Source organism: Dendrobium catenatum, unplaced genomic scaffold (assembly GCF_001605985.2).
Source record: "Dendrobium catenatum unplaced genomic scaffold, ASM160598v2 fragScaff_scaffold_390, whole genome shotgun sequence".
Taxonomy (NCBI): domain Eukaryota; kingdom Viridiplantae; phylum Streptophyta; class Magnoliopsida; order Asparagales; family Orchidaceae; genus Dendrobium; species Dendrobium catenatum.
Window position 1 is genome coordinate 5,006,895 of NW_021318852.1, and position 22,947 is coordinate 5,029,841.

A 22,947-nucleotide genomic window follows, 5' to 3' on the forward strand; every position below is an offset into this window, starting at 1 on the left:
GGAATACTCGTGCAACGCTAAGACGAATATTTCCTAACTCTACTGCCGCGTATATTCTATCACGCAACAATATATATATATAAAGAGAGAGAGCTTTTTTCTCTATTTTTGTAGGTACTTTGGGTTAATTTTAAGGAAAGATGCGAGTATTCCTTCAACTTTTATACCATAATTATGAAACTAGATATTTGAAGCAGATCATGTATATCTTCTATCAATATATTATAAATGTATGCGTCACATAAATTTTGATGTCTTCTATGATTATATATATATATATAAAGAGAGAGAGCTTTTTTCTCTATTTTTGTAGGTACTTTGGGTTAATTTTAAGGAAAGATGCGAGTATTCCTTCAACTTTTATACCATAATTATGAAACTAGATATTTGAAGCAGATCATGTATATCTTCTATCAATATATTATAAATGTATGCGTCACATAAATTTTGATGTCTTCTATGATGTTTTTAGTCTTTTTTATATTTTTGTTTTCCTTATGTCACGTAATCTCTTTTGCATCATCATTTTGGCTTCATTTGGTACAACTTTCTTATTACTTTTTAAAACGACTTCTTAGCTTTTCCATCATGCCATGTGTTGTAGTGTTGCTATCCCTGTTTGTGCAGACGGTAATCACCATTGATCCTTAACGGTCATATCTGCACCGTCCACGTGTCCCTTTTCTTTACAATGTAATCATGAGATACATGTACATAAACGGGTGCTACAGTAATGGAAAAGCAAGGGAAATGAAATTCTCAAATTCTGCTCCTTCTTCATTTCCCGTTTCTATGTTTTCTCTTCTGCAGGTTAACGCCTAGTTGCAGAACTTCTACATGGTATCAGAGCATGTCCATATACTCCAGAACAAAATGGCGTAGCTAAGAGGAAGCATCAACACATTATAGAGACTACTCGTGCACTTTTATTTCATGCTAATCTTCTTCAAACTTTTTGGTTGCATGCTGTGCAAACTGTGGTACATCTTATAAATATGTTGCCATCTATTTCTAATAAGTTGTCTTCTCCGTTCCATATGCTTTACCACAAACAACCAAATTATAGCTCGCTTCGCATTTTCGGTTGTCTTTATTACCCGTTCCTTTCACAAAATTCTCCTACCAAATTTCATCCTAAGTCACTTCCTTGTGTGTTTGCTGGTTACCCTTCTTTCACTAAAGGGTACATTTTCTATCACATTCCATCTGCTAAATTTTTTGTTTCACGACATGTTAAATTTTTTGAACATGTTTTTCCTTTTCAACATGCTAATTCTGATTCTGTTCCAGCAAACCCATCCACATATATTCCTCCATTGGCCTTAGTTCCCACTATGGTTAATTCAAACTTCTTCTTATTCTAAGCCTGTTGTTCTCTCAGTGTCTCCACAATTACCAATCTCTAACCCTTCTACTTCTTCTTCACTTGCTCCAGACAATTCCCCAACATCTTTGGTTCAGTGTATAGCTGAGCCACTTCCACTAGTTTCTCAAATTCATTCTCCTATTTTTGTTGTCCATAATCATCCAATGCTTATGAGATCAAGGACTAGTCATTTAAAACCGAAGCATATTGTTAGTATGAGACATGTTAGTATTCCATTGGATCCTACATGCTATTCTCAGGCTATTAAATACTCTTCTTAGAGAAATGTCATGTCTCAAGAATTTGCTTCTCTTCAACAACAAGGTACTTGGAAACTTGTTCCTTCACATCCGGATCAAAATATTTTGGGATGCAAATGGACATACAAAACTAAGCTAAATTCAGATGGCTCTATTGCTCAGCATTAAGCTTGAATGGTCGCACAAGGTTGCCATCAGCAATATGGTGTAGATTATAAGATACATTCAGTCCAGTGGCTAAACTTCCCACAATCAGAATTTTTCTTAAGGAGGCTGTGACCTCAAAGTGGCAGATTCTCCAATTGGATGTGTCCAATGCATTTCTTCACGGCAAACTTAATGAAACAATTTTTATGACTCAACCTCAAGGGTTTGTGGATCCTTTATATCTTGATCATGTTTGCTTATTGCAAAAATCCATATATGGCTTAAAGCAATCTCCTAGAAAGTGGTTTGAAACTTTCTCCACATATCTTCTCAAATATGGATTTACTCACAGTACGGCTGATCCATCACTTTTACTATATTGCAAAAATTCAGTTACTATATACATACTTGTGTATGTAGATGATATCTTGTTAACTGGGAATCATGATCCAACAATTCAAAACCTTTTACTCGGTTTATCTGCTGAATTTCACATGAAAAATTTGGGTCCAATTGCATATTTTCTGGGTATGCAAATTCTTACTACTACTCAAGGCTTACATTTCTCATAGTCCACTTATGCTTCATAAATTTTAAATTGTGCTGAAATGAAAGATTGTAAACCAATCAGCACACCTATTCCTTACAAAGTTCTCTCTGTTTCGGACAGTGCTGGGTCGTCTGTTAAAGCAGATCAATTCCAGCATTTAGTTGGGCTTTACAGTACTTAGCAATCACTCGCCCTGACATTGCATACTCAGTTAACAAGTTATGTCAACATATGCATGCACCGCTGAGATGATTTCAAACTTCTTAAATGACTTCTGCGTTATATCAAGGGCACACTATCATTTGGCCTTCCGATTTCTTCTGGTTCACTTGAGCTAACTGCCTACTCTGATACTGATTGGGCCGGTGATCAGACAGATCGCAAATCTACATCTGGATATTGTGCATTTCTTGGAGATACTCTTATTTCTTGGTTTGTCAAGAAACAAAAAAATGTTGCTCGGTCATCTACAGAGGCCGAATATCGTGCTCTTGCTACCGCTGCCACGGATCTCGTATGGCTTCGCCGGTTAATCAATGAGTTCAATATCTCTATCTATCACCCTACAGTTCTTTTCTGGATAATATTTCTGCTATCGCATTGGCTAACAATCCCATTTTTCATGCTAGGACCAAGCATATAGAAATTGATTTTCATTTTGTTAGGGATTGCATTAAAAATCAGGTCTTACATATTGCTCATATCTATACTCAAGATCAATTAGCTGATTTATTTACTAAATCTCTATCTATTCCTCGGTTTGCTCAGCTGAGAACTAAGCTAACTATTTGTGCACCTCCTGTTAGCTTACGGGGAGGTATTGAGCAAACCTGCAGGAATTAAGAAATTAGCTTTTCCATCATGCCATGTGATGTAGTGTTGATATCCCTATTCGTGCAGACGGTAATCACCATTGATCCTTTACAGTCGTATCTGCACCGTCCACGTGTCCCTTTTCTTTACAATGTAATCATAAGATACATGTACATATACTGGTGCTACAATAATGGAAAAGTAAGGGAAATGAAATTCTGCTCCTTCTTCCTTTCCCGTTTCTCTGTTTCTCTTATGCAGGTTAACGCCTAGTTGCAGAACTTCTACAAGGGCACGTGCCCGCCCACCCCCCCCCAATATTTAAATATGATTTTATTAAAAAATTTATCATTAATTAACTATTGATTATTGAATAATAATTATTAAATATTAAATTTCCATCCAACTATCTAATTATTTTTTGCAGTGCTATTGATCCAATTAATTACTGTGAAGGGTTTTGTTTTTCCTTACTCTTTTTGCGCAACAGAAATGGTGCGACCGCGCACTCATGACTGCACACCCAACCAAATCCATACTATATCAGTTCCTCTCTCCAATTCCATAATTAAACTTGTTTATTAATAAAATTATTAATCCAAAGAAGCCACCTACATTTTTTTTTGTGGACACATGAAAAACATCAATGGTTCGTTTTCCCCTTTACTCTTATCTTGTGACTCACGAGTCATGACCTCGAGCACGGCTTTCATTTTTCCTTTCGCTCCTTTCTCGCCCCCAAACGAAGGCCGTCCGTGGTAGATGTTTATGTCTTGATGGAAAAACATAAATAATCATTATCTTCAAGCCCTTCAAAACTTTTGGAGCTCAAAGTGCATGGCGTTGCTTGCTTTTATAACATGTCATCATAGTTATTTCAAGTTAGCTTGTTTGAAGAGAGTTAAGGTTTCGTTTGAGACAACTTATTATCTTTTAAAGCAGTTTTTTAATATAAAATTTTCTTAAACTATAATTTTTTATATTAAAAAATTATTTTAGAAAGCAAAAGCCATCCCAAACGAAGCATTAGACTATTAGATATTGATTGCCCTAGTTGACCTTGTTCAAAGGTTGTAGGATATTATGTACGTCCAGATCCTCCTCTTATAACTGATCATTTTTTTATGAGAAGGATGGATAGCCACCTGATGCTCTATTCAGACTACTTGAGCTTGGGCGAGGAGCCCTTTAAGCAAGTATGTTTGTTTATAAAAGAGTCTCGTCATATTTGATGGTCAAATCAAAATGCCAACTATATGCATAGCTCATCTTGGTTTGTTGGTTTGGAGCTTAGCTACCAACTAAGAGATCATGGATTCGAGTTTTGTGTATGTGATGTGTGTGCGAGCCTGCGTTAATTGACCTAAATGTCCCAACAAAAAAAAAAAAAAAAACTTGTTGACTATAATGGAGAATTAATTACAATGTGAAACTTTAAGGTCAATGACATCATTAGGCAGCATCAATAGTGACATTTCCAAGTAGCATTAACACAAAGTATAATATGTTTTTTTTTATATAATTTTCTTAAATATTATGCAATCATTTGGACGATAATGATCATAAAAATCGTTATTATCATATCGACACATCTACATAGGTGCTAAAATGATCATATGCAAGAGAAAAAATAAGCATTTTTCTATTTTTAGATTGTTGTGATTAGTGGCATGTCCATCATAAATTATGTAACGAGCAAATATTGCAGACTGTTACCCATCATTGGCCGCCACTCAATTCCTGCCACCACTGTCACCTCCCAGTACCACAGCCGCCGATCGACGCCACTCACCGCTAACCATCATCTATATTTATCTACTTCAAATTCAAATAAAAAAGAATCATTTGCCTCTATTTACTATACTCATTCAAATAATTAAAAAAAATATATATTTTTATATGACATTTATTTTATACCGAATTTTTTTACACAACTTTTCTTTTTTAGTCAATTAAATAGCCCCAAGAAAATTTATGATAATGAGTACATTATCAATGGAAACATTGACAGAGATAATAAATAAACTTTTTTTTTTTTGGTAAAATTGGGGCGACATCCCATATATTAAGTCAAAAATAGATTACAAGTAAGGAAACCCAAAAAGCAAAGGTTATTAAGAGAAAGAAAAACCCAAAACACCACACAAAAAGGGGGGAGTAGGACAAAAACAGGACTCAGGTTAGTGAGTTAACCCCAAAAACAAATTCATCATCATGAGACAGAGTAGGCGGAGGAAAAACTGAACCCAGGTTGCCATGGGCCTGCCAAGCACAAGAACTGGTAAGCACCGGACCATCACAATGGGAGCAAGCGTCAGCAGAATAAAACCCGCCTGGGTTAACCCACTTCATCATAGTCCAGAACAACCAAAACCAAAACAGATGTAGCCAAAGGTGGATAAAACAATCCATCGAACTTCGATTTGAGCTTGTTAGCATATTTCCACCTTTTAACTCTAGCCATCAAATCAATTTTAATCTCCATGATAATAAAGGAGGGATTACACCATGAACTAGAGAAACAACGATTGTTTCTTTCTCTCCATAAAAAATAGATAGCACAATTCAAAAGAAAGAAACAAAACAGTTTCTCAGTTAAGTTATAATGAACAAGCCCATCTATAAATTCAAAAACATGAAGGATGTTTGGCCTCAATAGAAAAGATCTAAAAAGAGGAAGCAAACCAGTGAGGACCATAAATGAGAAATCGCAATCAAAGAAGAAGTGCTGATGTGATTCTTGAGATACCCGGCAAAAGGGGCATAAGGGGTCAACATAAAGACCACTAGACAAGAGAGTATCAGCAGTTTTAAGCTTGCCTAATACCACCATCCAACCATAGCAAGAGAATTTAAGAGAGCAATTCGTGTGCCAAATATATTTATCCCAAGAGACTTTGTTTGACTGAGAATAAAAAACCTACAAAAACTGTTTAAAGGAAGGAAAATTGGAGCCATCCAAGGAAAGCTCTGGTTGCTCCCGTATGTTAACATCATAAATAATCCGTCTTATAGGTTCAGGGATGGAAATTGGGAGAGACCAATCATCCGGATAGATGAAATCTCTGATAGGGGTTTTAGGCCAACTTCGAACATCCGTTAAATCAGCCAACGCCTGCCCTCTACACCACAGGTCCCAAAACATATAGAAATTGCAATGTGGAGCAACAACAAAATTGATCAACGATCTAATGGAATTAGCAGTATTGCAGAGCACTTTCTAGAATTTGGAGGCATGTATGGGAGGGGGCCTCCAAGTGGAGCCATACTTAGCCCGAACCCAATTACTAAACAGGGTAGAGTTGCCAGATACAAGAAAATACAAGGCCTCAATGGACGGGATACCGAGCCCACCAAAATGCTTCAACCTAACAGTGCTGATCCAGGAAATTAAATGCAACTTCTTTCCATTGATATTCCCATGATAAAGAAATTTGACATAAAGTTTAGGATGGATAAACGATTAAAAATGAAAATAATATGGTAACACTGACTCACATCATGAGTCCATCCAAGCCAGCTATCTCGTCCTCGCGCGCCCGCCTCCCATGGCTCCTTCCGTATTCCCCGCGTCCGAAACCCGGCGGCGGTCACCAGCGAATCTCCAATGCCTCCATCCTCCGCGCCATTGCGAACCCAAACTCCAACCCCAAGAAAGTCCTGTCGCTCTTCACCGCCGCTGTGCGGCAGCGTGGCTTCCGCCACGAACTCCCCACGTACGTGTCTCTCCTCCCCTTCCTTGTTCGACACCATCGAATTCGTGCCACTGAGATCCTCCTACGACGGCTCCCACTCACCGGGCTCTGCCCTGGATCCTCCCTTCTGCTCCCCCTCGCTTCCTCAGCGCTCACCGCCGGTATTCCCTCAGATTCCGCCGCCAGATTGCTCCTCTCCGCCTCACCCTCCGCTTCCGCTTTCTCCTCTCTCCTCGGATTTATCATCCGCTCCGACCATCTAAGCCTTGCCCGTTCACTTATACTCTTCGCTGTCCCCGATAAACTAGGGTTTCCACTTAAGATTCGCCATTTCGCCGGACTTGTACGCAAATACTGCCGTCGGGGGGACGTCGAGGAGGCAGAGGAGCTGGTGGCGCAGATGGGGCGAAGCGGCGTGTCGGCCGATGCTGAGACCTGGAACTCTCTGATCGTAACCGTTTGTGACCATCGCAGCGTCGATGGTGGGTTTCGACTTTTTCTGGAAATGGTGGATATGGGGGTTTTGCCCGATGTGATTACTTTCTCGACGCTGATGGGCCGGATGGGGATGGAAGGCAAGGTTTTGGGGTGCAATGCTCTCTTTGGGAGAATGCTGGTGATGGGTGTTCTTCCGGATTTGGGTTTTTATAGGATTCTTATTGGCGTATACTGCAAGAATCGCTTGTTGAGTGATGTTGTGAGAGTTCTCAGGGCAATGAAGATTGATGGGTTTCTGGACGATGGAGGAATTGAGGAGCGGAGTGTTTTGGAATGGGGCGTAGAGTTTGACGAGGTTATTTTGTGTTTCGTGCTTAAGTGGGGCAGCATTGGGGACTTTATGCGGTGATTCAGTACTCACAGTATAAAAATCTTTGCTAATTTGATAAGCTTGTGTTTGTCAAAGATGATTATTATACAGCTCTTTTGCATCTCCTTGATGATTGAGGAACAGAGGGAGTATGTGAATTCAAGATATTTGTTTTATTCAGAAGAGTTTCCTTTACCCGAGGTTTCATGCTGGATCTCATCATGTTCCCTATACGTCAGTTTACTCCTGAGGTATGCACTACATATTGTATGATGTGCCGCTTTCTTTTTTTCATTCATAATTGGAATACAAAACATGTTCATTTCTTGGTGATATTATTGAAGATACAGTGAGGGTTACAATCTCACCAGGTAAACTAGTGGTGTAAACAAATCAAGTTTATGCATTTTATTTTCAGAATTTGAAATTATAAACATTTAGTTATTTTTTCCTATAGAATTTTGAGGTAATCACCAAATGAAAATCCCTGAAACTCATCATGAACTATGCATCCATAATGAATATGGTTGAGGCATCATCATAATCATTAGCTCTATCCTAACTTTTTAGAGGTATTATGAATTCTCAATTTTCATTTTTTTTATCCATTCCTACTTAGCGGTATTTAAGATATTATATCTATTATTTGTAAATCATAAAATTCCATCCATGTAACCGTAGGTTTACACATTTTTTTCCGATTGTCTAACACTAATTATATCAACTCTTATGACTGACACTTTTTTTTTAACATTTGGTCTACATGTCCAAGCCACTTGTATTTATTTTCAATCATCTTATATTTAGTACATACTTGTTAACAGTGAATGGCGCACCATGGCGCAAAGGTCCCATTGGAGCCACGGCGCATAGCGCATGGCGTGGCGCGCACCATTTTGAACATGACGCAAATTATACAAGAATTACAAAATAATAAACATGAATATGAAATATCATTAAACTGAAAGACAAACTATCATAATAACAAGCAAACAATGACAATACAAATAAATAACAATCCAAATAATTTACTCAAACAATCACCAAAGCAATTTATTTTAAAAGATAACCTTGTTATACTTTGTGGAATGTTTGTCTATCCTAACATATCCTTCTACATTCTAAAAACTATCTACTAGTTAACTAACATGCTAAAAAAATTACCAAGTCCAATCAAGATATAACTTCAGTCACAATCATATCAAGTCAATTACTAAAAAAAGTCGCTTCAACTTTCATGTTCTCCATCAAATATATGACTTCATACAATAAATTCCAATGAGATTATCCTTCAATCGGTATCTAACAATTTCGAGTCCAATAAGTATTCAATCTTCATTCAACAAAAATATATTAAAATGAAAGAAAATAGCATTAAGAAGATAAAAATATGCAATCTAATATTTATCTTAACGCTTTTAATATATTTAAAAATTAGAAAATATATTATCTTAAAAATATAAAAAATATTTATAATTACATTAAAAAAAATTTAAAACAATGTCGCGTGCTATTTTGCGCCGTGAGCCATGGCGCACAAATAGCGCGCTCAATTTTGAATGTCTACACCGCGCCATACACATGACGCCATAGTTGCGCCGCGCAGTGCGCCGCGCCGCGCAGTGTGCCATGGCGCGCGCTATTTTGCGCCATTGACATCTATGCTTTAGTATTATCTTTTATCAATTTATCCTTCCTAATTTAGTAATTTTGCAACTTCTCTCATATTCTCATTTATTATATTACCTATTCTATTACAAATCATAAAATTATAGCTTATGATTTACTCACTACCTTCTTTTCAAGAGTTTTAGCTTTCTCATCCTCAACTGTATTCAAGCTATGCCAACTTTTAAAAGAGTATTTCTTTTTCTTAATAATCCTTTTTTTCCTTATCTATTCGCCACCAAGTTTTCATATTATGATTTTTTTTCTGTGTCAATCTTAAAAGTTATACAACAATCATAATTGGTTCAACTAAAGATTTTTAATTTGCCCCTTTTAGAAACATATCTTAAAACATTAATTATGTCTTGCATTTGAAACTTGGCCACCTTATTATAAGGTTTAATCGTGACTAACTCTATGTTAGTAGAGATTAACCGTTGTTTCTCAACCAAAGCTTTTAATGATAAGTTATGTTCACTACCTAGATCCAAAATAGTATCGGTGAGGGTAGATTTCATCTAAAGCCTTTTTGTTCTAAAAAAGTTATGTTCCTAATTTTTTCACGAGCATGCGCATGTAACATCAAGGATAATACAAGATCTGCTTTTATCACTACTTCAATTACTTATTAACATGGTTGTGAGGGTCTTTTTATTTTTATCCTCCTATTTTAATGCATTGCTCCTTTGTAGCCAAAACTTGAGCCTTTCATTTCTTCTTAATAGTTGCAACATGTGCTTGTTGTCTGATAGAAAGAGGGCTTACCTTTCTCCTGAAGTTCAACAACATCTATGCTAGCATCAAGGACAACAATAGTTGGAAAAGCTTTAATTCTCAAAGGTTTTTATGAAGACATGCTACCTATTTTTTAATAAGTTTTGTTTTTTTTCATTCAATGAAATTTCTATAGCACTTGCATTATTTTGCTTCAAATTCTTCTGGCATGTCCATTTTTCTTTTTCATATCCAACAAGGTAAAATTGAGTTTTAAATGATCTTTAAAATTCTAATAATGCCATATTGGCAGATGATAGTTCTTAAATTGTAAAGTTTACCACAGTAAATAATGCAATGACAACTTCAAATGAGCAAATACAAATTTCTTTTTATTAGCATAATCATACAAAATCATTAAGCCTTTATCCCACTATGTTGGGTCGGCTACATGAATCATTTTTCTCCATTGTGTCCTATTAAGGGTCAAATTCTCATTTAAAGCTAAAAAAGAAAGGTCATTTCTAATATTTCTAACCAAGACTGTTTAGGTCTACCTCTAACTTTCTTAACATAAACCAAATCTAATACATCTACTTTCCTAACCGGGTCATCGGAAGGCCGGCATTTTATGTGACCAAATCATCTAAGGCAACTCTCTCTAATCTTATCTTCCATTGGAGCTACTCCAACCTTTTCATGTATATGCTCATTTCATATCCCATCTCTAAGAGTAAAGCCACTCATTAACCTAAGCATCCTCATCTCTACAACACTTAATATTATGCTTCTCTTTTAATGGCCAACATTCTGCACCATAAAGTGTTGCAGGTCTCACCACCATCTTATAGAATTTTCACTTAAGTTTGAGGGGGACTTTTCTATCACACAACAAGCCCAATGCATTCCTCCATTTCAACCATCCAACTTGAATTTTGTTAATAATATGCCCATCTATTTCATCATCACTCTGAACAATAGACCCAATATATTAGCATAATCATAAACTATAAAATTCATTTCTAGAAACTCAAATCAATTGTAAATTACCATAGGTTTGATTGTTTCATTGGAGTACGAGTGTATGACAACTCAAACTTTACTTCTACCTTCAAAGAGAAATCTCTTTCTCTACTATATGTACTTGTCTTAGCCTTTCTCCTTGTTGATGGATTCTATTTTGTAGGTTGATGTATTCTACTCCGTCTCTCATTCAATTTCAATTGTTGGTGATGGAGCAAATAATGGTGGTGCACCTTAGCAGTAAAAGGTGCAATTGTAATAATTTTATTGATGGTTTATACTTTCAAACTGACGAAAGACTCTTCAATTGTTTGTCATCTCTCCTTAAAGTTATAAATCTTAAACTTAACAAACACTCCTTAATTGTCCCTCAACTTTTCAAATGGATGATATGCATGATGTCTATAAGTATACTATGATATTCTTAATTAAAATTTGTTTCATTTCATGTTTTTTTTTCTTATCGAATTTAAAGTGTATCTTTTTTGTTCACCAAATGACCTAACTACCCCTCCACTTTATAGATGCATGGGATGAAAGATGACTGAATTTATTATTATGTCATTATTATTCATGTTTTCAATGAAACCTTAGATTTTTTATTAAAATGATCAAAAGATGAAGTTGTATATTTGTAAATAAGAAAAAAAATTAATTTTATTGTGCATTTAGGCACCATTTGGTTGGATGTTTTTAAAATGTTTGCATTTTAGAGACAGAGTTATTAGAATGTATGCATTTTAGAAATTCATGAGTTATTTGGCTTTTAAATGCCAGCGGCGGGAAGTAGCATGGAGTGTTGAGAGACAACAGTGGTGACAACATCGTTGAGCGGTGGCGCTGACCAGTGGAAGGTGGCTACAAGTGGGGTAGGTGAAGTTGTGGGCTGTGAGTTTTTCCTGCATTTGATCATATGATATTCTAAATAAGTCTATCATAAATGGCTCTATTTAAGTCATGCAGCTAACTTGTGTTCTGATCCACTGTACAATATTTTTGCTTGGGATCTTAAAGACATACAAATTATGTCAAGATTGTTGATGTTTGATCAAGGGTCAAGATTTGTCCTCACAAGTGTATGGTATCATCACCGTTTGATCCTTGTTCGACAGGATAGATTTTGGAGGATGAGTGCTTGTGCAAGCATGTATGTGTTGAGGGGATCTTCTTTTTGGCTTTAATCCTAATTGTCCATTAGAGATCCAATGGCTACATAGAGGAGAGTTATCAAGGTCATTAGATGATGATCTAATGTCACTTGTACGTTGTCTTCAAGCTGTAATTAATAGATTAAACTAGTTAAATAATCGAGCCATTTTAGGTTTAATTTAAAGGCTTTTTTAAAGCTTTGTCTGCTCAAGGATTGAACAAGGAGATGGAGCTAACGTCTGGAAATGGCAATGGTGGTATACTTCACTGGGGCTCAATGATGAGGTGAAGTTTACAACATCAATTAATTGGCTTTATTTAGTTCATTCTTTGAGCTTTAAGGGTTCTTTTAAGTTTGTTTAGATTTTAATTAGGTTTTAGGTCCTTTAGATTCTTATTTTGTTATTCACAACATTGATATTACCCGTGATAAGTTTGTAGAAAACCCCCCTTATGTGGCGTGCTCTCTTTCTCTTTTTCTAAAGGATCTCCCAATCATATTTATTTGCCCAGAAGAACACATTAGATGACTTAATTGTTAGGGAGAACTAAGTTGGACATTTGATAGGAATTATTTGGGAGGGAATTATAGGAGCCTACTTAAGGTTAATTATGGGGTGATTTCAGATTATGTTTGGAGTTTATTGAAATTAGAATTTCTTAGGTTATTTGGGCTCTATCCAATAGCTAGGGATTTGGGATTTTTTATTGATAGTTAGAAAAAATTCGTTAAATATGTTCGCGAACAAGCTCGATGAACATTAAATAAACGAACATGAACTGAACATGAACCGAACATGAACACTCATTAATTTAAATGAACCAAACATGAACACAAACAATAAAGCTCGAACAAACATGAACCAAACTTGAACAAGCTGATATTAAATGAACACAAACATGAACATTCACATACTCGGCTCGACTCGGTTCGTTTGCAGCCCTAGCTAGGGATTTGGGATAACCGGATCTTCCTCTCGAATTGAAGATCCAACTGTATCTTGCTATTTTATTTCATATATATTGTAATAAAAATAGTGTTGGTGTGTTTTTCTTCCTAATTTTTTATTGTTGTTCACTGATTTCGAAAAAATTGCATCCATTTCCTAACAGTTAATTGAGCTAATTAGGTGTTTATGGTCTAGTTTAGTGAGTCAAATTTGCAATTTGACCAAATTAATCCCTATGACTCAATTTTGAACATACCCTGGGCTTCCTAGTTTGTACATAGCCATAGAAGTTGTCCTATATTGATCAATTGGGTTGAACAATGGTCGGTTGTGATTTGGGCTACCTAAATCATTGTATGTCTACACCAACTTGGTTTAATTGTGACCTCTAGGATCTAGACCTAGTTCAATTAGCTTGATCAATATTTACTATAAGTTGTATAGGCTTGGTCCACATTCTTGCTCAATGGCCAAGATTTCATTGTTCAAAATTCCTAGGGTTAGCTAGAACTGATTTATTTGGCAAATGTTTTAACTTTCTGCTTTAGTATAAACATTTCGTAAACTAAAAATTTTTGTTTAAAAAATTTGTTTTAAAAAGCAGTAAGAAAACTATAAGAAATGAAACCTTAAACCATATGGAGTCAGCAGGGCCTATTTAGGTCAACCAAGCTTAAGCCTACTGAAACACGCGTTTGCCTCACTAAGGACAGTTTGAGAGCCATTCTAACTCAGGCATGAATATTACGCCAGTGCTTGTTGTAGCCTTGTAGGTTAGCTGAATCCATGATACAGACCTTTGATCATTTGAGGATTGTCAGGTCCGAAGTTGCTGAGGGGTTTACCAAAACTTGTCAAATGGATTAATCTAGTACACGCTGATCACCCTTCTTTGAGCTGTCTCAGAGTTCAGAGCCTAAATCAAAGTGAATAACTTATTAAGCTGTTTCCTCATATTCTCTGAAGATATCATATATGGACTTCTAATTAATTACTGGGAACATTTTACCGCTTGTTTGGCCTTTTGGGCTGGAAATAAAGTGTAAAACCTTCTTGTTAAGACGAGAGTTGTTTTTGTTATTTTTTATATTTTTAGAATGATTATATGCATAAAACTTAATATTTATCTATTAGTAAAACTAACACTTTGTTATCTCAGATTCTCATTTTCAATGGTTAAAAAATGATAGTTATTAGTTTTATAAATATATCAGATTTGTGTTATGCATATAATTCCTCTTATTTTTTAATTCATCTTTTTTGCATTTTCATGCCAGGTAAACATTCATCCATGTTGGCACTAGGCAGGTATTTCATGCTAGCATAGGCATCAGTGTCTATGCCAAAAACAAATGCAGGAAGAAGAATTATTGCTTATACAGCGGAACTTTTTCTATCAAGAGGAGCACACCATCGCAAAAACTTTTATTGCTTTGCTAAGGTTTCATTTGGATTTCATTTGGGATAGCTTTAGATCACTTTTTTTCCTCTTCTTTCAATAGATTTTTGTATTAAAAAGTAGCTTTATAAAACAGTAAGAAAGATGTCCCAAACAAAACCTAAATATTTATGTGTTGTGTGTTAGACCGGTCCAGCCGGTCCAACGGGATTGGCTTACGTGAACAAGAGGCGGAGATTTCTGCCTCCTGTAAGCGCCAAATGCACGGCCGAGTGTGCGAGAGCTATTTAGGAAAGATTTTGAGGGAGTTATGAGGGAAATTTGAATGTAGGGATTGTTTAGTGATTTCCTTTTGATTTGTATGCATTAAATAGTTTGTTTTACTAGGGATTAGGGCATCTTGAATTTGGTTGAATTTGAGATCCCTTAGGTTTTCTTGGGCTCTAGCGGCGTCTAGAGATTTGGGAGAGATAGATCCTCCTCTCAAACAGAGGATCACTTGTATCTTGCTATTTTCCTGCCGTATATTTGATTAATGCAATAAAAATTACTGTTTTTTTCTCATTTTCATTGGAGTTTGGAAGTTTTTTTGCTGTTTTTACGAAATTGATGGGATTTACTTGAAATCTTCAAGTGTTTCCTATTAAATTGGTATCAGAGCAAGTATTTGGACCATCAGGAGGCTGATTTTTTGAAAGTTTAGTGGCAAAATTTTCATCCGAAGGAAGGAACGTTGCTTATTTTTGGAGCAAAATCAGAATTTTTGTATGGCGGCCAAGAAGGTAGACGCACTGGAGGGACGTTTGAAAGGGGAGATGAATCAGATAAAGACGACGGTGGAGGACATAATTTTCTCCATTGAAGGGCAAGTAGCTGATTTACGGGATATGATGAAAAAGATGTTGGAAATGCACAACCAATCGGCGGCTTCATGCGTGAAGGGGCCAAAAGGAAAGAATACGAATTCTAAAATTCGTAAGAACGAAGACGAAGTGGAAATCATAGAGGGAGAAGGGAGAAGACCCCATCTGGAGCCTTTCCAGAGGGAGGATAGAGAGGTAGGTTTGGGGAAAGGCATGGGTATGGAGGGTAGGAGCAAAGGGGTGCTGATTGGGAGCATATTGATGGAAATTATGGCTGCCGAGTTGTTGATTTTGAAGGGAGAAGAGGGGAATTCGAAGGAGGGTATTGAAATGAAAGGGAAAGGGAAGATCAGGAGACTTAAGGAGGGTCAAGCACTTGGGTAAGGGGAAACTATGGAGGAATAAGGAAAAATTGAGGAGATCAAAAGATGCAAAAGTTGAAGATGCCATTTTTTTAAGAGAAGGATGCTTATGGATATATCTATAAAGTGGAGCAGTACTTCGCCATTAATGGGTGACGGATGAGGAGCAACTGACTGCAGCATGCCTATGTTTGGAGGGGAAGGTGTCGTCATGGTTCCAATGGAGGGACCAAAGGAGACCTATACGAAGTTGGAGAGCCTTCAAAGACTATTTATTAGAATGTTTCCAAATCAATGGTGGAGGGGACTTATTAGCAGTTTTTTGCACTAGTACAGGGCAAATCAATGGTAGATTACCTGGAGTAGTTCGAGCACCTAGCCAGTCAAGTGGAGCAATTATCAGAGAATGCATTGGAGAAAAAATTCATGAAGGGGCTCAAAGCAGAAATCAGAGCGGCGGTGAAAGTCATAATGCCTCGTGACTTGGGAAAGGCCATGATGTTGGCACAACTGATGGAGAATCAGAAGAATCTAGAGAAGGGAGCCAGAAGCAGCATCTCAGGAGGCTCCTATAGGATGATGACCACTCTTTTAGCACCCAAGGGACCTACATCAGGCAACATTAATGAGACTCCCAAGGAGAATCCAACAAGAGGAGGAAGTGGGAGGAACTACAAAAGACTAACGAAAAGGGAGATGCAAGAGAAGAGGGCGAAAGGGACTATGCTTTAGATGTGATGAGAAGTATACTCCAGGGCACAAGTGTAGGGATCGAACTCTTCAAGTTCTCACCATTTATGATGACGAGAAAACTGAGGGATGTGAGAGTATGGGAGAGAGAGAGAGAGGGAGGACAAGCTAGATCTAGACGTGATAGAGGTCTCCTTGAATTCAGTGGTGATATTCACTCTGAAACATACCCTGAAGGTGAAGAGAGAAATAGCAAACAGGGAGGTGGTGGTGTTGATTAACAGTGGGCTACCCTTATCATTTCCAATTAGGTCGTGGACCAATTGGGGATAACATTGGTGGATATAGGGTGTTATGGAGTGATGATGTGTACAGGGAAGGTGGAGACAGGTCAGGGGATATATAATGGAGTAGTATTGACCATACAGGGAGTTCAGGTGAGGGAGGACTTTCTCCCATTGGAGTTAGGGAGCACTATTGTCATCCTGGGGATGAAGTGGCTGTAGATCTTAGGGGACACAAAGGTCAACTGGGGAGAATTGATGATAGAGCTGATGGTGAAAGGGAGAAGGATAGTGGTCAGGGGAGATGCATGGCTCACCAAGGCCATGATATCATTTAAAATCAAGGTGAGCAACACACATGAAGTGGGGGATAGTTATCTGATGGAACTACATAGGCTGGAGGGGATCATATTGGAGGAGAGCAGGGACATTCCTCTTTCAGTAAAATCATTGAGTTTAGCAATTCAGTGAGAATTTTCAGTCGCCTCAGGGTTTGCCTCATTCACGGGAACACAAGCATGTTATCATCTTGAAGGAAGTAGTTTCATCTCTCAGTGTTCATCTGTATCGTCATTCCCAAATCCAGAAGGATGAGCTCGAGAGATTGATTAGGGAGATGTTGGAGGAAGGGATCGTTCGACCCAATATCAGTCCAGTGCTATTGGTTATACTTCAACAGTAGTTTTGCTCGTTGCAGCTTAAGGACAAGGTGGATCTTTGGGAGGGGAGTATTGTTAGACCGGTCCAGCCGGTCTGCGAGGCAGAGATTTCCACCTCCTGTATGCGCCAAACACATGACCGAGCGTACGGGAGCTATTTAGGAAAGATTTTTTAGGGAGTTAGGAGGGAAATTTGAATGTAGGGACTGTTTAGTGATTTTCTTTTGATTTGCATGCATTAAATAGTTTGTTTTCCTAGGATTAGGGCATCTTGAATTTGGTTGAAATTTGAGATCCCTTGGGTTTTCTTGGGCTCTAGTAGCGTCTAGAGATTTGGGAGAGATCAATCCTCCTCTGGAACAGAGGATCACTTGTATCTTGCTATTTTCCTACCGTATATTCAATTATTGCAATAAAAACTACTGTTTTTCTGATTTTCATTGGAGTTTGGAAGAGTTTACTCGCTGTTTTTACTAAATTGATATGATTTACTTGAAATCTTCAATTGTTCCCTATCATAGTGCATATTAAATTTGAATGTGCAGCAAGTGAAACGAATTCAGAAGGCATAGTTTGGTTTGATAACTGCTTTAACTATGCCATTCATCAGTAAAAAGAGTTGGATTATCATTATGAGAAATATTTTTTGTAAGTTATATAATCGTTGGTATGAGTTTTTTAATTTTTGTAAAAAGTCAGTTAACATCTTTCTACCAGCAGATCTTGTAAAAAGCTCAGCAGAAATTATTTTTGAAACTAATAAGTTATGGTCAAAACGTAAGTGTAGCAATTATTTGGAAAGCGAAGTTATAAAAAAGAACAAGGAACCCCTTAAACATGCTTAGAATATAAGTATAATTTTCTTCCATCATCCAAAGCTCGAAGGAAACATACTTTTGACATATCTGCTTCTCTACTTCCCATATTCAATCAAAACTACCCACCACCATGTCTCAGAAAATTTCTACTCCTTGCATAACTTTCTATGCATACACAGTGGCTTTACATATCTTTACATAGGAGCTATTAATGTAAATAATGTGGCTGGCCAGTTTTTAGTTTCAGAGCTGAATTAAGGCTTACAGTAACAGTGCTTAAGGTGAGGTTCATATTCTCTGATAGAAACCATTCTTGTTTTTGACTTGTTAAGATTAGCTAAGAAGCCAAAGCTTTATTCTCTGGTCAAAAAGAAATTTGAAGCCAGTGATTCTGCTAATTCTAATTCAATTATGATAAATCCTTTGCTTTTTATTATATGCTTATATTTTGATCCTCCTCAGTGCTGCATATGCCAGAATCCTATACCCAACAAACATCATAATCAAAGCCAAAATGCTCACCATTATACTGACCTGGCCTTCTACCTCAGCCTCTCTGCTGCTAATCCTTTCATGATTATGTGATAAACCCTGGTAGAAACTAATCTCATCTCCTCTATATTGTACTCCAATTAGTAGTCTGAAACAGTAGAAAGTAAATGATGTATATTTCAGCCATTTCATGCAGATTGGAACTTTCTGCACATAGAATCCTCCAGTGAGAAGGAAAGCAAGCATTGTTATAGTAATAATTGTTGATGCCTGCTTAGCATTCATGATAACAGCTCCAATTGCCAGCCCAAGTCCCTGCGCTACAAGCACATAGCCTAAGATCACCGCCATGGTTAACAAGAAAGCTCCGAGCTCCGGCCGAAGCGAAGCCATCCAGTAGATGATGAGAACAAAGATGGTCGGGAGAATGAGCTCCATGGGCAGATCGCCGGCCATCCTCGCCATGAAATACGATGAGAGGGAGTACATTCCAGACGCACGCTCCTTGTTAACAATCACTCGTTCTTGCGGGAAAGTAAATACGGCATTGAAGGAGGCGAAGACGCCCCAGAAGATGGAGATGAAGAAGAGCAGTCCGAGCCGGTCCTGTACATTACGAATGCTTGAGTGCCACCACATCGAACCAGCGAGAAATGCAGCAGCTATGACTTGAAAGACACGAAGCGAGTTGAAGGTCTCGTGCCTCCTTTCCTTGAGGCTACGACGAATGAGTATGGAGAATTGTTTGAGCCAGCTGGTTCTAGTGAAGTCTTTTGCTTCCTTTTCACCACTTCTTTCACTACCTGGTTAGTTGAAATGCCTTATAATATCAGTTAAAGTTCTGATTACAGGATATATGAGTTAATATTGATTAGATGATTTATTTACCTATTCTCAGAGATTCAGCTGAAGCCATTGATGCAGCAATAGAAGAATTCACTGAGGCCTTCACCTTAGGGGCAAGCACTTTGTTGTAGGAGGATATGAGAGATTGCTTGATACGAGCCTTGTCTGCTGTGTCTGCATGGTTGTCTACTCGGCTGACTCCTGCATCATCAAATATAATGGTATTAGAATTCAAGCATTTAGGGATAAAGTTTTAAAAATATTTATATTTTATTTTTTTTATTGTTTCTGCTACAACAATTAATTCACTCAAATCAGCTCAAGTTCAATTAATCAGTTAAACTAATGCTCAAAGAAAGAAATTGGCTCTAATATAATGGCCAAAAGTTTGGTCATGATGGTTTCAAATCCATATAATATGTATTACACTTATTTCAAAATAAATCAAAATTGGATGACTATATCTTAGCCCAAAAAAAAATTCAATCTCAAATTTTGGCTGGTAATATTTCTAAAATAATAAACATAGGAGATTTTTTGTGTGAATTTAATTGTAAATTCATAGTATATGTTAGATCTCAAATTCAAGTTCTTGTGATTGGAGCTAAAGCACCCAACAACCAACCTAAGAGGGGCTTCAACCAGCGACGGGTTGCCGGGTCAACCTAGAAACCAATTTATTTTAAAAAATTTTGAATTTTCCTACCCCCGCTCGTTGCCCCCGAAGCAGGTCGGGTTCGGGTCCGAAAAATTGACCCGTTTGCAAAAACTAGTCGGGTTGACCCGAACCCGAATAGTGCTGGATCAGTTCCGGGTTCGACCCGAACCCGACCCGTGACCCGAAATTGACAGGTCTAAATCAAATGATAAATCAAATACAAAGATAAATAGTAAAGAGAATTAAAAAATATTCTTTCAAACCCCCGCAAGTTGAATCCCGCCAGGGGCGCTGCCCTTTGGACCTTCCACATATCAGCGAAGCGTACAATGATCAAGAATATGAACAAATAGAGGTCAAGCTAAGTTCAAGAGGGGAAAAAATCTCTACGATTTTTACCCCCTCTCCCCCTAAAAATTAAGGCTTGATCGGCCCCGGCTTCAAATGGAAAAAGAACAAGTATATTGGAAAGGATGGTGATATGTGGTCCTTGTTGCTGTAGTGGATGAGGAAATGCGATGTGGTCATCTCCTTTTGTAAAGCAGAGAGAAGAAAAGCAACACGAAGCGAAATAACTAAACAGAAAGGCTAAATTGTCCGCAGAGCAGGCGACGTGTGTTAAATAGTTCGGTGGCCATTGTTCCTCCTAACAAATAGCTCAGCCAGGTGTTCTCATTTAGATGCGCCTTTTAAAGGAAAAGTTAGATCACCATATCCTTAATAAAATTCAAGTCATGATGTAACCAAAAGTGGTTCCATTTTCTTTTAAATGGTGGAATATAATTTTTAATAAGTTCATTATATATTACTGTAATTCAGAAGAAAATTTAATAATTTTAAGTTTAAATTAGAGCCTAATCATGATTAGAATATTCACATCAATTAAAAATGAATGTTGGTTGAAAGAAATTAATTTACTACTTTAATACGTACAAAGAAATTAATTTACTACTTTAATACGTACATCATTTTAGAATTTATTTGAGACGGTTGTAATGTTTTTATTATTATTATTAAAATAATTTAGTTGCTTTAATTTAAAAAATAATTTTCTAGCACAAATTTTCTAAAAAAAATTTGAAAAAGAAAAATAATCAAATTAAATTATAATTGCTATCTAAAAAATAAAATATAAAAAAAAATATTTCAAATAAAACCTTAGTCAGGATTAATTAATTTAATAAAGTTTACTTTTCTAGGATAGGTCCAGCCTAAATTATTCGACGTTCATCTCTAAATTCGCTTTCACTCGATAATTTTATATTAATATTATTATACTCACAGAGATGATTAACGAGTTCTAGAAGTTCATGAGCATGAAATCATGTGAACATGCACATATTTTCAAAATGATACTTTTCATGCATAAATCACGATGGCGATGCCTTAGATTTTAAAAATCTAAGTTTTACACAAAATATATATATTTAAAAAAATGAGTTGAAATACAAATTTCAATTTTAAATCATGGCAATAATTTTAAAAATTTTAATAAATAATTTTTATATTATTTTTTTTGATCAAAAGGTATTTTTAAGTAATTAAATTTATTATATCTAATATAAGATATATCATAACAAATTGGTCATTATACTCTAAGAAGAATGATCAAATAAAATTTATATTACGTTTATTTTTAAATCAAATATAATTATTTTCAAGGCAATTTAATAAAAAAAATAATAAGATTATCTCTATTTATTTTTCTGACAAACTTTTTTAGTTTATTTAGTACTATATAAACGGGACTCACCGTTGGCAAGGTCGAGCATGAAATCCGCCGGATTCACGAAAATCTCTGAGACAAATCCAATCGAAGCGAAATAGTCGACGGCATCCCTTCCTCTCCCATGATAAACGCATCTCCCTTCCGCCATTAACATCACCGAATCAAACATGTTATAAACCCTACTGGCAGGCTGATGTATCGACGCGACCACCGCCCTTCCTTTCCTCGCCATTCCGGCCAAAGTTTCAACTATCCTCCCCGCCGCCGTCGAATCCAATCCCGACGTCGGCTCATCCACCACCACCGCACTCGGATTCACCAACATCTCATGCCCTATAGCCACCCTCTTCCTCTCACCTCCCGAAATTCCTTTCACAATCGTCTCCGCGCAGCCTTTCAGCCCTAGTTCCCCCATCACCCCTTCCACCGAGTCCCTCACACGATCAGCAGGAAGCCTTAACATCGCGCAATAGGTCAGGGTTTCGATAACGGTGAGATGCGGGTACAGAACGTCGTCCTGAGGAACGAATCCTATCCGGCGGAAGATGGATCGGGTGGCTTTACGGCCGTTGGCGAGAATGGATCCAGAGGATGGGATGTTGCGGCCAGCGAGGATGGTGAGGAAGGTTGATTTTCCGCTGCCGGATGGGCCGAGGACGGCGAGGAGCTCGCCGGCGGCGGCTGTGCCGGTTATTCCATCGAGGATTGAACGTTCTTGCGAAGAAGGAGTATTCGGAGATGAAAGGATTGTGTTGAGCCGACCGCCGGCAGTAGGGTTCTTGGTGAGTTTTACGCGGTAGGAGATGTCGAGGAAATGGAGGGAAAGGGGACGTGGGGAAGTTACATCGGAGGGAAGGGATTGATTCGAGCTTCGATTTGTAGCTGGGTTTCGTAACTGCGGATTTGAATTGCTGGAAATAATTTGCTCCGGCTGCATTTCTGATGACAGAGAAGAGATAGAAAGAAAGAGAGAGATTTGGAAGTTTGCAGGTGGGGAAGGGAAG

At 37.3% G+C, this 22,947-nt stretch overlaps 2 protein-coding genes and 1 non-coding gene across 10 annotated transcripts; 2 read left to right on the plus strand and 1 right to left on the minus strand.

Moving 5' to 3' along the window:
- Positions 1-6,637: 6,637 nt before the first annotated feature.
- Positions 6,638-7,678, plus strand: LOC114578337 (putative pentatricopeptide repeat-containing protein At1g09680). The gene has a single exon (XM_028693952.1). It carries the CDS (start codon positions 6,638-6,640, stop codon positions 7,676-7,678), a length of 1,041 nt encoding a protein of 346 aa, XP_028549785.1.
- A 116-nt stretch (positions 7,679-7,794) lies between these two features.
- LOC110097576 lies at positions 7,795-19,047 on the plus strand. 8 transcript variants are annotated; one of them, XR_003700434.1, is made up of 7 exons: positions 7,795-8,010; positions 10,033-10,147; positions 11,208-11,291; positions 11,822-12,478; positions 14,421-14,584; positions 18,681-18,812; positions 18,894-19,035. It is a non-coding gene; the product is annotated as an uncharacterized LOC110097576 (transcript). The 8 variants fall into 8 exon arrangements; XR_003700431.1 differs by lacking the exon at positions 11,822-12,478 and having other exon boundaries at positions 18,907-19,047; XR_003700432.1 differs by lacking the exon at positions 11,822-12,478 and having other exon boundaries at positions 18,696-18,812; positions 18,907-19,047.
- On the minus strand, positions 18,225-22,947 carry LOC110097575 (ABC transporter G family member 25). Its single transcript, XM_020824024.2, has 3 exons — positions 21,968-22,947; positions 19,599-19,757; positions 18,225-19,513 (listed from the first exon to the last, which is right to left on the minus strand). The coding sequence occupies exons 1-3, from the start codon at positions 22,878-22,880 to the stop codon at positions 18,660-18,662; spliced, it is 1,926 nt and encodes a 641-aa protein (XP_020679683.1). The 5' UTR covers positions 22,881-22,947; the 3' UTR covers positions 18,225-18,659.